This window comes from Engraulis encrasicolus, chromosome 15 (genome assembly GCF_034702125.1).
Source record: "Engraulis encrasicolus isolate BLACKSEA-1 chromosome 15, IST_EnEncr_1.0, whole genome shotgun sequence".
Taxonomy (NCBI): domain Eukaryota; kingdom Metazoa; phylum Chordata; class Actinopteri; order Clupeiformes; family Engraulidae; genus Engraulis; species Engraulis encrasicolus.
This window is the reverse complement of record NC_085871.1, coordinates 37016879-37031158: the sequence shown is the minus strand read 5'-3', so window position 1 is coordinate 37031158 and position 14280 is coordinate 37016879. Positions and strand designations below refer to the sequence as shown.

The 14280-nt window shown below is 42.2% G+C and overlaps 1 protein-coding gene across 2 annotated transcripts in view; it reads left to right on the top strand.

Annotated features, from left to right (window-relative positions):
* Positions 1 to 14280, top strand: part of LOC134464015 (ankyrin repeat and BTB/POZ domain-containing protein 3-A) — a 252070-nt gene that overhangs the window by 231181 nt on the left and 6609 nt on the right. For both annotated transcript variants that reach the window (XM_063217454.1, XM_063217453.1), the window contains 2 exons: positions 1882 to 2198; positions 5731 to 5909. In XM_063217454.1, coding sequence (XP_063073524.1) covers positions 1882 to 2198; positions 5731 to 5909 — 496 coding nt within the window. The remainder of the gene's footprint in view (positions 1 to 1881; positions 2199 to 5730; positions 5910 to 14280) is intronic.

Here is a 14280-nt window from a genome sequence, read left to right as displayed (position 1 = left end):
TGTGTGCGCGCGCGCGCGTGTGTGTGTGTGTATGTGTGTGTGTGTATGTGTGTATGTGCATGTGTGTGCGTGTGTGTGTGTGTGTGTGTGTGTGTGTGTGCGTGCGTGCGTGCGTGTATGTGTTAGCGCGTATGGACGAGTGTCTGTGTGCGTGTGTGTTCATGTGCATGTGTGCGTGGCAGCCTGAAGCTGAGTGCATTGAGACAGCTGATGCCAAAGCTGCTTTATTAAGGTAATCATTTATACCAAGTGGGGGGGGGGGAGAGAGAGAGAGAGAGAGAGAGAGAGAGAGAGAGAGAGAGAGAGAGAGGCTGCCACTGCCACACTCCGAAAATATTACCATTTCAACATGACTCGAAAATTGGCTTATTGTGTCGAGCCCGAGCAGCCCAAATATGACAGCAGTGCAGATGGATGGTTCTGTATGGGCAAGGAAGCCGACAGGGGGGAACAAAGGGGTTAGTTGTCCCGGGCCCAGTGAGCGGATGCAGAAATGGGTGTCCATTACATTGTGTATTGAGGGGGGAGGGGGGGGGCGTTCAGATGACTTTGTCCTGGGCCTGGCTAAAGCTGTCAGCGGCCCTGTGTATAGGGATCGAGTGTAGTCTGAAAACAGGCAGAGGGGCTTTGCTTCGTCAGTCAGTCGAAAAAAGCAAAATTGGTCATTATTTGCAAAACAATGCCAAACAATACAAATGCTAAGTCAATACGTTAGACTGAGGTCACCCTGTCGATGCAAGCAAACAACACAACACTGTGTGCAATAATTTGGATTTCTGGCAAAGAACTTCTGGCTCAAGACCTGGGGAACCCAGTTTTAGCGCCATACCCAGTAGATTTGGGTGGATGAAGACACAATACATATTTTTCCAGACAAAATTGACAAATACTTGCCTCACCACAGCTTGTCTGTCCAAACTTTCCAGGGGACTCCGATAAAGGATGGAGGAGCAGACTCGGAAATGGTGATGATTTCAGCCAGTTACACATTCACTTCTCAGTATTGCATGGGCTTGATGGAACAACCCCACTGTGCTTCCGTGAAGCAACCTGGAGCAAAGACAGATCACTAGACAAATGTGAAAGGTGAAAGATCAGAAGAGCAAAAAGGGTGTTAAGCTCATCTAAGTTTTATTTTCAGTTTTGGATGTGCAGTAGACTATAACAAACATCATCTGTAGACGATCAGTCTGTCTGTGTCTGGAGATGCTGGTGTCACAAACACGATGTGTCAATTTGACAATCCATGACTCAATCAGGCGAAATATTACAACTAAAACAGGCAAGAGCTGTTCGACTGTAAAAAGAGCCGGTACTGTGGTATTATTGTTATTGATCAATCTATGTGATTAATGTTATGTGATAATAGACAGCAATATTGAGTAAGCCTGGGTTGTTAAGTCAAATTAGAAATGAAAGGCCCTTTTTAATCGGGATGTTTAATTGTGCTGTTCGTGTCTGTTCCAGCGTGGCAATCCCATTGATTATTCATTGCATTTCTGTTGTTGCTGTGGGTCTCTAGCTTCGGGCTGTTCATCATTTGCACTAGTTTGGCCTAATGTTCTTACCTCATTTGACCATTTGACTCTGTAAATCAGTGCACATACTGTAACATACTTAATTAATTTATAGACTGGCCTTTAATAGCAGCCTGCATTCTTTAGCAGCCTGATCTAAAACATGTTTTGGTCAATAAATGAAAGCCTTTTCTTTTTCTCTTTTTTAAGACTCCTTCAAATTGTAGCCTGCCCCTATTTGAAGCCTGGTCCAAATTATTTTGTTTTGTTAATAGTAGCCCTGGCTATAATTTAAGGAAATACGATATTTTTTCTCTCTCTCCTCTCCTCTCCCCTTTCCTCTCCTCCTCTCCGGCCCTCCCAGGAATGTGTTCCGGAAGCTTCTATCGCAGGCGGACAAGGACAAAGGCGACGTGCTGTCGCTGGAGGAGATCTTGGCCGAGGGCTCCGAGTCGGGGTGCCTGGGGGGCACGGGCACTGCCCCTGCCACTGCCTCCAACACGGGCACGGCCCAGAAGCGGGCATCAGCGGCGGCGGTGGCAGTGGCGGCCCAGCAGGAGGGCACAGGCCCAGGCACGGCCATGCGCATCGGGAAGGCCAGGCTGCGGGCCCTGCGCGAGGCCATGTACCATAGTGCTGAGCACGGACACGTGGACATCACCATCGACATACGCAGCCTGGGTACGTCTTACAACCCAACTACTACTGTAGCTACTCACACACATACTGTAGCCTACACACATACTATTAACTACTCAAACACACACTGTACACATGTACATGTAGGGTAGACATCTCATGTGGTAGGGCACACTCGGCCGACCCAGGTTCGATTCCCGGTCGGGGTCCTTTGCCGGTCCTTCCCCGTCTCTCTCCCAGCTCGCTTCCTGTCTCTTCTCCACTATCCTGTGTCACAAAAAACAATAAAGGCTGAAAAGCCCCAAAAAAATAATTTAAAAGAAGAAAAAGAACGGACACATACGCCATCCCAAGTCTGGGTCAGTCAGATAGCCAGTCACTTACTGACACCTGCTGTGAGCAACCTTGGACATGTGTGTCATTACACTCTGGGACTACTACATTACTAGCATAACTCTGCAGAAATACTTTGTACACAAATACCGTACATACATGTGTGCGCACAGAAGCACATGTAAATAATAAGAACACCAAAATAAACATACTGTATATGCATACATTACATAGGCTACATACTGTATACACACACACAAACACACACATAAACGCACATAAATATATGGTTATGAATACACAGACGTGCACACACACACGGGCATACACACACACACACACACACACACACACACACACACACACACACACACACACACACACACACACACACACACACACACACACACACACACACACACACACACACACACACACACACACACACACACACACACACACACAAACACACACACACACAGACACGATCTCTCTCTCTCACACACACACACACACGCTCTCTCTCTCTCTCTCTCTCTCACACACACACACACACACACGCACGCGCACACACACACCGACTCCATTGCTTTCAAAGCCGCATGCCAACATGAGCCTCACAGTTGGGAGTCATAGTGTGCACTGCACCCCAGCATGCACAGGCTGTTACCACCTATGCTGTTCTGGAAGTGTTTTTTTCATACACCAAACTGTGCTGCACGACACCCACTGACGGTTCTCATACAACTATTACACATACCATGTAATCTACGTATGTTTAATAGATGAAATAAGATGTTTTTTTGTCAGGGGGAGTTGTGTTCTGTATCCAATCTAATTACATGGTTCTGTAGATGACTTCAGGCAAAGTTGAATTATTAATCGATATTTTCAGTTTGCACAAACATCTCGACTGTATAACTCGACTGTATGTGTGGGAGAGAAATTGTAGCCTGCATGTGGAGAAAAACATCTTACATTTAAACGATGCCAATGACAACCTAATTGGTACTGCTGTATTCAGTTTCATAAATAATATGTGCTTAACAGTAATTGCCCTGTACTGTATGTATCCTTTCTGAGGCACAATGGTCCAGTGAATGGCCCCTATATTCCAGACAGATCATTACTTTCCATTTCACTATTTCAACACCATGAACGAGAAACTCTGGCGGTGGCACAGTTAAGGTTAAATATTCTATTAGAATAATGGCCTTTATGATGTTATCCTTGCCTATCCCCCCACCTCCAGGTTTCCTGTGGATATTGCGCACTATTTCAAGATAATACTTGTATATGTGCAACAACAAAATATAAGCTATTAGAATTACTGACCTGAATAGAAATACCAACTACATGTGTAATGATAAAAACTTTGACGCTGACCCTGCCATGGCTCTGGTGGTGGGGTGCTGGGCTGCTGTGGCGGCGACCCGTGTTCGATTTTGGACCGGGTTCAGTGCTGATCCTTCCCCACATCTCTCCCCTTTTGTTTCCTGTCACTCCTTCACTGCCCTTTTGTAAAATGAAGTCGTAAAATATCAAATATATATGTATACGTTGAGCATATACAGTGCCTTCAAAAAGTCTACACACCCCTCCTCAAATGTCAGGTTTTTGTGATGTAAAAAAATGACAGAAAGACAAATAAATTCACAGCTTTTTACACACTCAATCTAAACTATTAACCTGTACAATGCAATTGAGAAAAAAGCATACAGCTTTAAAGAGAAACAATAGAAAATAAAAAACTTCAATTAACATGGTTGCATAAATATACACACCCTTAAATTAATACTTAGTTGCAGCACTTTTGGGCTTCTCTGGGCTATTCCAAAACCTCAATCTTATTCTAGTGTAGCCATGCTTTTGTAGACTTAGGCGTGTGCTTGGAGAAATTTTTGTTCTGAAAGATTAGCTCCTCTGCATCTTCACCTTTCTACCAGGAGGCCGGAGGTTTTGTGCCACTACCACGGCCCCTGTGGAAATGTTCATAATTCCCTCCTCCCTAATGAAGGCCCCAGTTACAACTGAAGAAAAACAGCAAAAAAGAACAATGCTGCCACCACCACACTTCATGTTAGGTATGGTGTTATTTTGATGATGTTTTGCGCCAAACATACCCTTTTGAATTATGACCAAAAAGATCAATCTTGGTGAGGTAAATTTTGCAAAAATATACTTCTGTAATCTCCCAAATACATGTGGGAAGATGTGTTATGGTCAGGTGAAACTGAGGTTGAACATTTTGGACATAATTCCAAAAGGTATTTTTGGCACAAAACATCACCGCAATAACACCATACCTAACGTAAAGTATGGTGGTGGCAGCATTGTTCTTTTGTGCTGTTTTTCTTTAGCTGTAACTGGGGCCTTCATTAGGGAGGAGGGAATTATGAACATTTCCACAGGGGCCGTGGTAGTGGCACAAAATCTTCGGGCCCCCTGGTAGAAAGGTGAATATGCAGAGGAACTAATCTTTCAGAACGACAATTTCTCTAAGCACACGCCTAAATCTACAAAAGAATGCCTTCACCAGAATAATATTGAGGTTTTGGAATGACCCAGACAAGCCAAAGGTGCTGCAACTAAGTATTAATTTAAGGGTGTGTATATTTATGCAACCATGTTAATTGAAGTTTTTTATTTTCTATTGTTTCCATTTAAAGCTTTATGCTTGTTTCTCAATTGCATTGTACAGGTTAATAGTTTAGATTGAAGGTGGAAAAAGCTGTGAATTTATTTGTCTTTCTCTCATTTTTTTACATCACAAAAACCTGACATTTGAGGAGGGGTGTGTAGACTTTTTGAAGGCACTGTATACTGTATAGGTCAGCAGTCTAATCCATGACAGCGGTTTTGAGTAATGAACCAGGCTGGGACCTTTTAAAGCCTCAGGAAGCTTTTTACCATTGTTTAGAGTTCATTCGTTGATTCAGATGATTAGGTTAATAGCTTGTTTAGCCAACCTTTCCATTATATGCTAATTTTTTGAGATAGGAATTTTGGATTTTCATGAGCTGTATGCCAAAATCATCAATATTAAAACAATACAAGACCTGAAATATTTCAGTTGGTGCGCAATGAATCTAAAGCATATGAAAGTTTTTTTTTTTTATCATTACATACATACATACACATATACACACACAGACTATATGCACTGTATATATATATAAAAACATTGATGCTAATGTGATGTAAACTCCCATCCCTCTCCCATCTGGGCTGCTCTCCACAGGTGTCCCGTGGACGCTGCACACCTGGCTGGAGACACTGCGTACCTGCTTCCAGCAGCAGCGGCGGCCGCTCATCCAGGGCCTACTCAAGGACTTCAGCTGCATCCAGGAGGACGAGTACACCGAGGAGCTCATCACACACGGCCTGCCCCTCATGTTTGAGATCCTACGCAACAGCAAGGTACTAATGCATTGAACACTTTATTGAATGCAGAGTCAGGATGGTCCATATCAAACATAAAAAAACACATAAGAAATATACAGGAACATCACAAACATCAAGACATAATGCTCATCTCAACCACACCTCTAGCATTTGGTATACAATATTTGCACTGCACATGAAGATGACGTTTTAGAAACAACACAGAGAAGTTCATCACATGCGGTCTGCCGTCCATGTTCAAGATCCTCCGCAAGAAGGTAGCAGTGCTGACTGGTCTTTGATATACATTGATACCATTTCAGACAGACAGACAGACAAACAGAGAGAGAGAGAGAGAGAGAGAGAGAGAGAGAGAGAGAGAGAGAGAGAGAGAGAGAGAGAGAGAGAGAGAGAGAGAGGCTGATGACACATGGCCACAGACATATACTGTACACTACAGTCAGTTGCAGTTTTAGACCAACAGGCAAATAGATAGCCTGCCCCTCAGGTTTGAGATCCTCCACACCCACAAGTTGCTCATCTCAGTTGAGGGTGAGAATTGTGCACATTCCAGGAAAAGGTGCAGGACAAAGGTTGACTGAAGGTTTGGAGTCAGGAGTCCGCACACTTAAAATCCTTTTTTTAATTGTTTTTTTTTATTCCACGGAAAGATTACGTTTCGACCTTATTTTGCCATGAAATAAAATCATCAAGAAATAAAGGATTTTAAGAGTGCGGACTCCTCACTCCAAAGCAGCAGTGCTCATCTGACATCATGTAAAGGCATATTTATTTCACGCCAGTGCTTTCAGCAGGTGCGACACCTTTGCATTTAAAGTCGTGGTCCTCAACGCCACAGGGAAGCTCTTTTGTAACATGAGCAGGTTCACACAGATTTTCTGTTGCTAAACGTGAAAATGCTCTAACCCAGGGGTATTCAATTATATTTCAACAAGGGCCATTTTTTCAAATTCCTCCCTGTAAAGGGGCCGAACTATACGTATGTATTATGGTTGCCGACTGTCAATGAAAAAAATATAGGAGACTTCATTGAAGTGGAGGGTCTGGGGTCCACCCCCAGACAATTTTGCATTTCTTAGAGGTAATTTCCTGCAATTTAACGTCCCGTGTCCCGTTTCAGCATGATAACGGAGCCCATACTTTTATCTCCAAATTCCAAAAAACGATTCTGTATTTGAAGGGGCTTGTGGGGGGCCAGAACCTTGCTGTCCAAGGGCCACATCTGGCCCCAGGGCTGCCATTTGAATAGCCCTGCTCTAACCTGTCAGTAATGCGACGCTAACTTGTCAGTAAAGCAGTAAAGCAACATTTCTGCTGCTTTACTTTTGCCAAGAACAGCGAAACAAGCAAGGGAAATGGTGGGAATCTTTACAAAATAGTGCGCAGACCAAAACCATTTCTCAACCTTACAGAGGGCGTTGTAGAGCAGGAGTCAACATGCAAAGGCTTAGTGCACAAACGAGATGACGGTTTAAATTGGCGAAATCTTACTCACTTGTATGGTGCCATGTTACAGACAGACAGACAGACAAACAAGCAGAAGCCGGCAGGCCTAAAGACAGACAGACAGAAGATGGCAGGCTCACAGACAGACAGGAAGTGAAACAGACTGACGTGCGGATGGGCGGACGGGCAGGCGGGCAGGCAGACAGACAGACAGACAGACAGACAGACAGACAGTCAAATTCATTCATTCATAAGAAAAAGGAAATCAAGTTATTTTATGTTATCATCTCTCTGATATTTATTGCTCATAACTCTTTGAAATGATCCATTTCAGTGTCATTTTAGTGCCAGGCACTGCAAGAGTTCATGTGTTATTATGGATGGCCTACTGTGTAATTTGGAAATCAACACAATAGGAGCACTGTGCCAAAAACAGTACAACAGTGTGCCAACAACAACAAAAAAACGTAACGATAATTTATTTTCAGCAAAAAACTGAACAATATGCGATGGCATCCTGTGACAGAGACACCAGTGGCCTCCATTTGTTGTCAGTGTAATTGGAAAATTTCAGTGCAGTACTACATTGTCAAGCTGTTGTGTCAAAAATAGACAGGAAATTCATTATATGCAAATATCGCACGATGTGACAAAGGCAACGTCCAATGATAGTGAATTAAGTGTGAATGCTGTGGGTGTACTGGTGTTTTATCGCTCTCTCAACCATGACATCATTTAACATAGACACAACACAGCAACATAGCAAAACATAACATGTGTAGCATAAAAAAACATATAACAACAGACATAACATATCAAAACATAACACAATAGACACGATACAACTGTGAATAATTTCACATTATCACTTTAACAATTTAACTGTATTACCTTATCAAATTGACCTGAAAGAACACACAGGAAACAGAGGTAGCATTTAAAATCTGCGAGCAGCTCGGGGGTCTCGCACTCACAGGAAATGGTTACATGGTTTCTTGCGAGCCCGAGTCTACCAACAGTGGGCTAGGCCTTTATTATCTCATTCTAACAAGTAATTTTCCTATCATGCATATGTAAAACATAATATGATGAACATATATGGTCGCGTCTCCCCCCGGTTCCGTGATGGGCTCTTAGTGGCGTCTGGCATGTGACGGATAGCTTTTACCAGCCTAAACAGGTCATAGTTCAACTCCAAACAGGACGAGAAAGGCAGAGATGTTTTCCTTGTGGACCAGAGATGTCACATAACTCAGAGCAAAGGAGAGGGAGAGAGAGAGAGAAAGAAAGAGACAGAGAGAGAATAACAGTATAAAACTCTAACTAAAGGTTACACTTTTATCACATTGTATATTTTCAATAATACATGTATAAATTTATTAACATAATTCCCTCCTCTTGAAAATATAATCATTACCACTAAACAATCACCATGGCTTTTACGCATGGTGTGTAGAATGAAAATATTCAAATATAACGGTCAGAGTTATTCAGTTATTCAGAACCATTACACTGCGTTAGTCTGCTCCATATTTGTTATTAACAGTTCCAAATTGTCTCAGTTCTTAAACAAGGCTGTACCCATGCTTGTCCAGGAAACGTCCTTCTCAAAGTCAGCAGTGTTCTTTTTTTCATCCATTGGAATCATTCTGATGGCACACGTGCATCTGCATAGACAACGCAGAGCGTCACTTTGAATCAGACACTATAAAGATCTGTCATCCAGACAGAAGCAAAAATACCTCCCCAACCTCGTTGTGGGCAAAGGTTTCAACTTGTCTGACCAGTAGACTCCTTTAATAACCAGGGTTACTGCTGAGAGAGAGAGAAGTGTCGATTTCCTGCCAATCACCTAGGTCAACCTAAATATTTAAGTTCTGGACCAGCAGCTTTCACATGAGCATAGGGAGCAACTAAGGCATTCCTTAAAAATTTTAAATTGGTATAGCGTAGTCAAAACATCTATGGTGTCATTCTAATCACATAAAATTAGGAACAAAATCATACCTATGTTTCGAATATACACAATGTTAAAAGAAAATCATTATTTCTTGTTCTCTCAATGAAGTCTTAAACACACATAAGCCATGTATGACAGATACACGTAATATTCACTTCATCATCAGTGTCTATCAATCATCTTCGGATTTGTATCCACTCTCAAAGTCCATGTTCATAGAAAATGTCCAACTTGTAAGGAAAAACACAGTCTCACACTTGCATTCTCCATTGGCTCCTTGCTCACCAGTACTGAGACGGACGGTATGTAAACATGCAGTCCCTTTTGATGCAACCGGGCAGCTCTCTCCACTCCAAGTCTTAACGTGCAACTAGGGAAGCTGACAAGGGGGACAAAGGGAACAGTTGCCCCGGGCCCTGGGAGAAGGGGGGGGCAGAATTGGGTCCTCACTAAACGTTGCATGTATTGGGTGAGGGGGCCTTTCAGATGACTTTGTCCGGGGCCCAGCCAAATCTGTCAGCGGCCCTGCGTGCAACTTGGAACTTTTCCTGCTGAAAATGAAGAACAGCGAAAAGCATTCTACTCTAAACATTTATCATTCTCAATGTGTTTCTAAATATGGTTAGTGAAATCAACATTGTAAGTAAATGTGTTAGGTTTGGTTAGGGGTGAAGTTTCAGAACAAGATCTCATTTAACATGCATTTGTTTTATGCACTATTCATTAATTTGAGGAGTAGCACATTTCAAAAACAGTCATTATTCCATGTGCTTTAAAGAATTACCAAACAAAATAAAACATGATGCATAAAACATCTGTAAATATCCTAAAATGTCTCTCCTGTTTGAGGCATGTGTCATCCACATGACTCAATAACACTGAAGTCATACCTAAACAGGCTTTGAGCACAGTAAACGAGGAGGATAATTGTTAACACAAATCAAACCAAGTTGGAGAGAAAATAAAAACAAAATACAGCATAACCCAGAAAGTTGTAAACCAAATAAAAAAATTAAAAAAGTAAAACACAAACACTTCCAAACACCCTGCACCCTCCATACATCAATACAGGAAAAGGCAAACACAGTCAGCAATGTGCCGCACAGAAAGAAGCGCTCAGTGGGCATCTTAACCACACACAGACAGTAACCAGGAGACGGGTGCAGCTGGAACAGAGAAGAGAGCTATAAAATAAAAACAAACAAAAACCCATGTCACCAGTGCCGACAAAACAAAACCCAAACATTGTCGCATAACTAATACTTGAAATAAAATAGACAGCACTATTACATGAGGACAACATTTATCAAAAGTACAACAAAATGATGAAAAACAACTTTACTACATCCAGTAAAGCCCTGAAAATACTCCATGCATAGCAGAGTGGACCTGACGTCAATTATTCAAGAAATGAATTATCAACTGTGGACTGCAATTGCATAACTACACCACTGGGAGAACCTCCCCAGAGGTAATAACCAGTACACCAAGGCACAACAGGTTCGGATAGATATGCACAGAGACGTTCCCTTTTGTTGACATAAAAAGTATTTGATGTACTGACACAAAACATAGAACAAATCACAAAATACTCTGAACTGGCCGTGCCGCTGAAATAAAAAGGAAGGGGGAAATCCAGAGTGTCTGCCCTAAATATTGCAGGAGTGCGTAAACACTCCGGACAGCCATCTAAATAGACGGGAAGGGAGGAGGCGGCCAGCACGACACAAACCAAAGAAAACAAACAAACAGAAAAGAATGTAAAAAAAATATATATATATATATGTTTGGGCAAAACAGCGATGGGCCAACTGCCCATGGTGAATTTAAATGATCAGACCCTCGGCGACACTCTCCTCACAACATGACAGGGCGAGAGGAGGTAGAACAGTTCGGATAACAGGGTCTGTCCAACCTAAACACAGACAAAAGGGACATGGCCAGGGTGCTTGTCCGCGCGTAACCGGACCTCAGCACAGACCACAAAGGCAGAGGTTAAACCCCCCATAGACACTCAAACACCGGGAGAGCTCTAAAAGCCTTCTATTTCGGGGGTTTGTTAAAAAAAACAAAAAAACCTTGGCCTAGTCGCCACTAACTAATTAGGCACTCAGTGGCCAAGCGTACAGCGTACTACAGCAAGACTGGGGGACACATTGTCTGGTGAACTGCACGGTTCAACCCGTTACACACAAATGGACAGAATCGGCACATGGAAAACAACAAGCATGCAACATAAAATGTAAAAATATAAAGCGACCTTGGGTTCCTTGAAAGGCGCTATATAAAACCAAGTTATTATTATTATTATTATAAAATTACTACAGCCACAGACATAGTTGGCTAGTAGTTAGGTCTGCATTAAACACTTCGCAACAGAACCAAACATATTGGCATGCAGTTCTCACTGTCGGTGTTCATGAGGTCATGGTAGATGTAGGGGCTTAGCTCAACTCCCGTCAGTGAGGACAGCGCACTTAAAACAGGGAGAGAAAAAACAAAGTACGGGAACACGCCATCAAAACACAACACACAATACATCAAACTGGCAACACAAACCACCTTGCTGTCCACATCGTTACAACTAATAAGATAGGATGAGATTTGTCCTCACATAAACCTGTGGCACATAACCACTTTTAAAAGCAATAAAATTAAATCATAACTGCGTCTCATAATATTTTGAAACAAGTAGGCTTAGGCCTATATAAAATGTAAGGTAAAATCTCACCCAACTTGTACATTTAGACATAACCAACCATAAACCATCCTTAAAGCAAAATAAAACCCAGACAGAGTCAAACAAAACTGACAAATAAAATAAAGAAATAAATCACAGTTGGGAGATAGCAAAAACAAACCAACTGCTTTAATGACCAGACAAGTGAGTCCAGTTAGGTAAACCCAACTGACGGCACAGTCGAGGTAGAACCCAGTGTGAAGAAGCGCCTTCATGCACACCGGACCTCCAGCGACATCCAGTAACAGTCATTGAAAAGTTAAGTACCACAGTACTGCAGGATAATGACATAACACAGTGTCGTGATCAATGCATCACAAAGTCAGTAGTGTCATTCAGGTAACAGGAAATTCATGACACTATGTCTGAACGGATGAAAAGAAAAGGGGAAAGAAAACAGAATTATCCCTCAGAAAAGCATAGACCTATGTTCAAACCAGTATAAAAACTCCAAAATAACCACACAAAAAAACAAACAGATTCATTAGGGCTTATGAAACATGTGAAAGTTTCAAAGACTACTCAAAATTAAATGGTCTTGGCTTCTAGAAAGTTGCAGGTTCACAATGAAAGTTCACAAACAAAAACAAATACATTGTGGAAACAAAATGTATAAAAATAAAATGAAAAGAACAGGATGACAAACCTCCATGTCGCCACATACCATCATATGCGACAGAACAAAAATGGTCCCCAAAAATAACTTCGCAGTAAATAAAAACACATACCCATTGTTTTGCTGTTTATACTCAGGAAAGTCAAATGTCTCTCGGACATTTTGGAGGATCACAACAACACGGACCAGACCGTCCTTCACTAGACGTCACAATCACTCATTCTTTACGTGCACTCAGTGAGGCAAATCACTCACATAGCCTACCCAACCCGGGGAGTGACACACACCCACACACACAGCATTCACACAGCCGGCATTCAAACATAAACAAACATGGACATGGACATAGACATGGACACAAACATGAACATGGGCCCATTGAGACAAACCCAGACATACAGACAGGTAGCCTAACCTATCAATTTAGAAAAAGTGTGAAGTTATGTCACACTCACTGCTCATTGACGAAGTGGAAGGGATATTTCGCAAGTTATCGCCATTGCCAGCTAACTTCCACTGAATTAAAAGCAAATTGGGTGCACACTAGAGATTGGACAAATCAGTTCTTCTTATCTAGGGAACAATCTCGAGCCCAATGACCCGTCATGCCACATGCAAAGCACAAATTATATTTTCGTCTCTGGGCACGGCTGCCACGCACTGGATTCTCAGTCTTTGGGAAAGAGAGTGCTCGAAAATCATCCAATAAGTCCCGATCTGCAGTCTGGGAATAATTTTCCACTACTGAGGATTGGGAGCGAGTATTTGTTCTACTCATTGTAGGGGTGGCAGAATTGACCTCGAGGGTCATCACCCCCTTTAACACATTGTGTGAGTAGAGAGGAAATGGGACAGGCGTCCGTTCAACTCGTGCTACGGCAAGAGCGACAGGGAGAGCAGGGGGAACAACTAAAATACAGGGTGTTGTGAGTGGAGGGTCCTGATATTGACCTCCTTCCTCACACCTTGTAACAGTCATCACATGGCCATCAGACACATACACAACAGTATCATCGTCATGTACTTTGTCAATATGCTTCATTTGCATATTCCTAAGTTTTGCTTCAGCAAGCCACAATTCACACACTCTGGCTTCTTCTTCATACTCAGCCATTTTTTCTTTGTGGCGAAGAAGCACATTTTCTAATAAGGCCTCACAATTTTCAATTGTAAGGCTTCCATTAAAGCCATATTTTACATTCCATCGCCTCACATAAGCTGAGGAGCCAGAATGCCGTTTTTCCATAAATTCAATATCACCACCATGATCAGGCTTTGGATTTGTGGTACCCATGACATAAAATGAGCTCGCTTCAAGAGATATAACGTGGTGTGACAAACCACCAGTTAGACTCTCAAAACAAAATATCACAAAGAAAGAGTACCTCAGTGTCCTGCCAAGGTTGAAATGTCACCATATGTCACCGGCTGAGGCAACAGAAGTGGCTAAAAATAATTTAGAAAAAAAACTTTCATCAATTTTGACAAAACAAAACAGAAAGATGTCCAACTATTACTGTACGACCTGCAGTCCTAAATTAATCACAGAGAAGTAAAATAGCACCGCATTTCGGGGAAGCATCCTCTGCCTCAACAATGGCAAAATTTTGAAAAGTTAAATTCT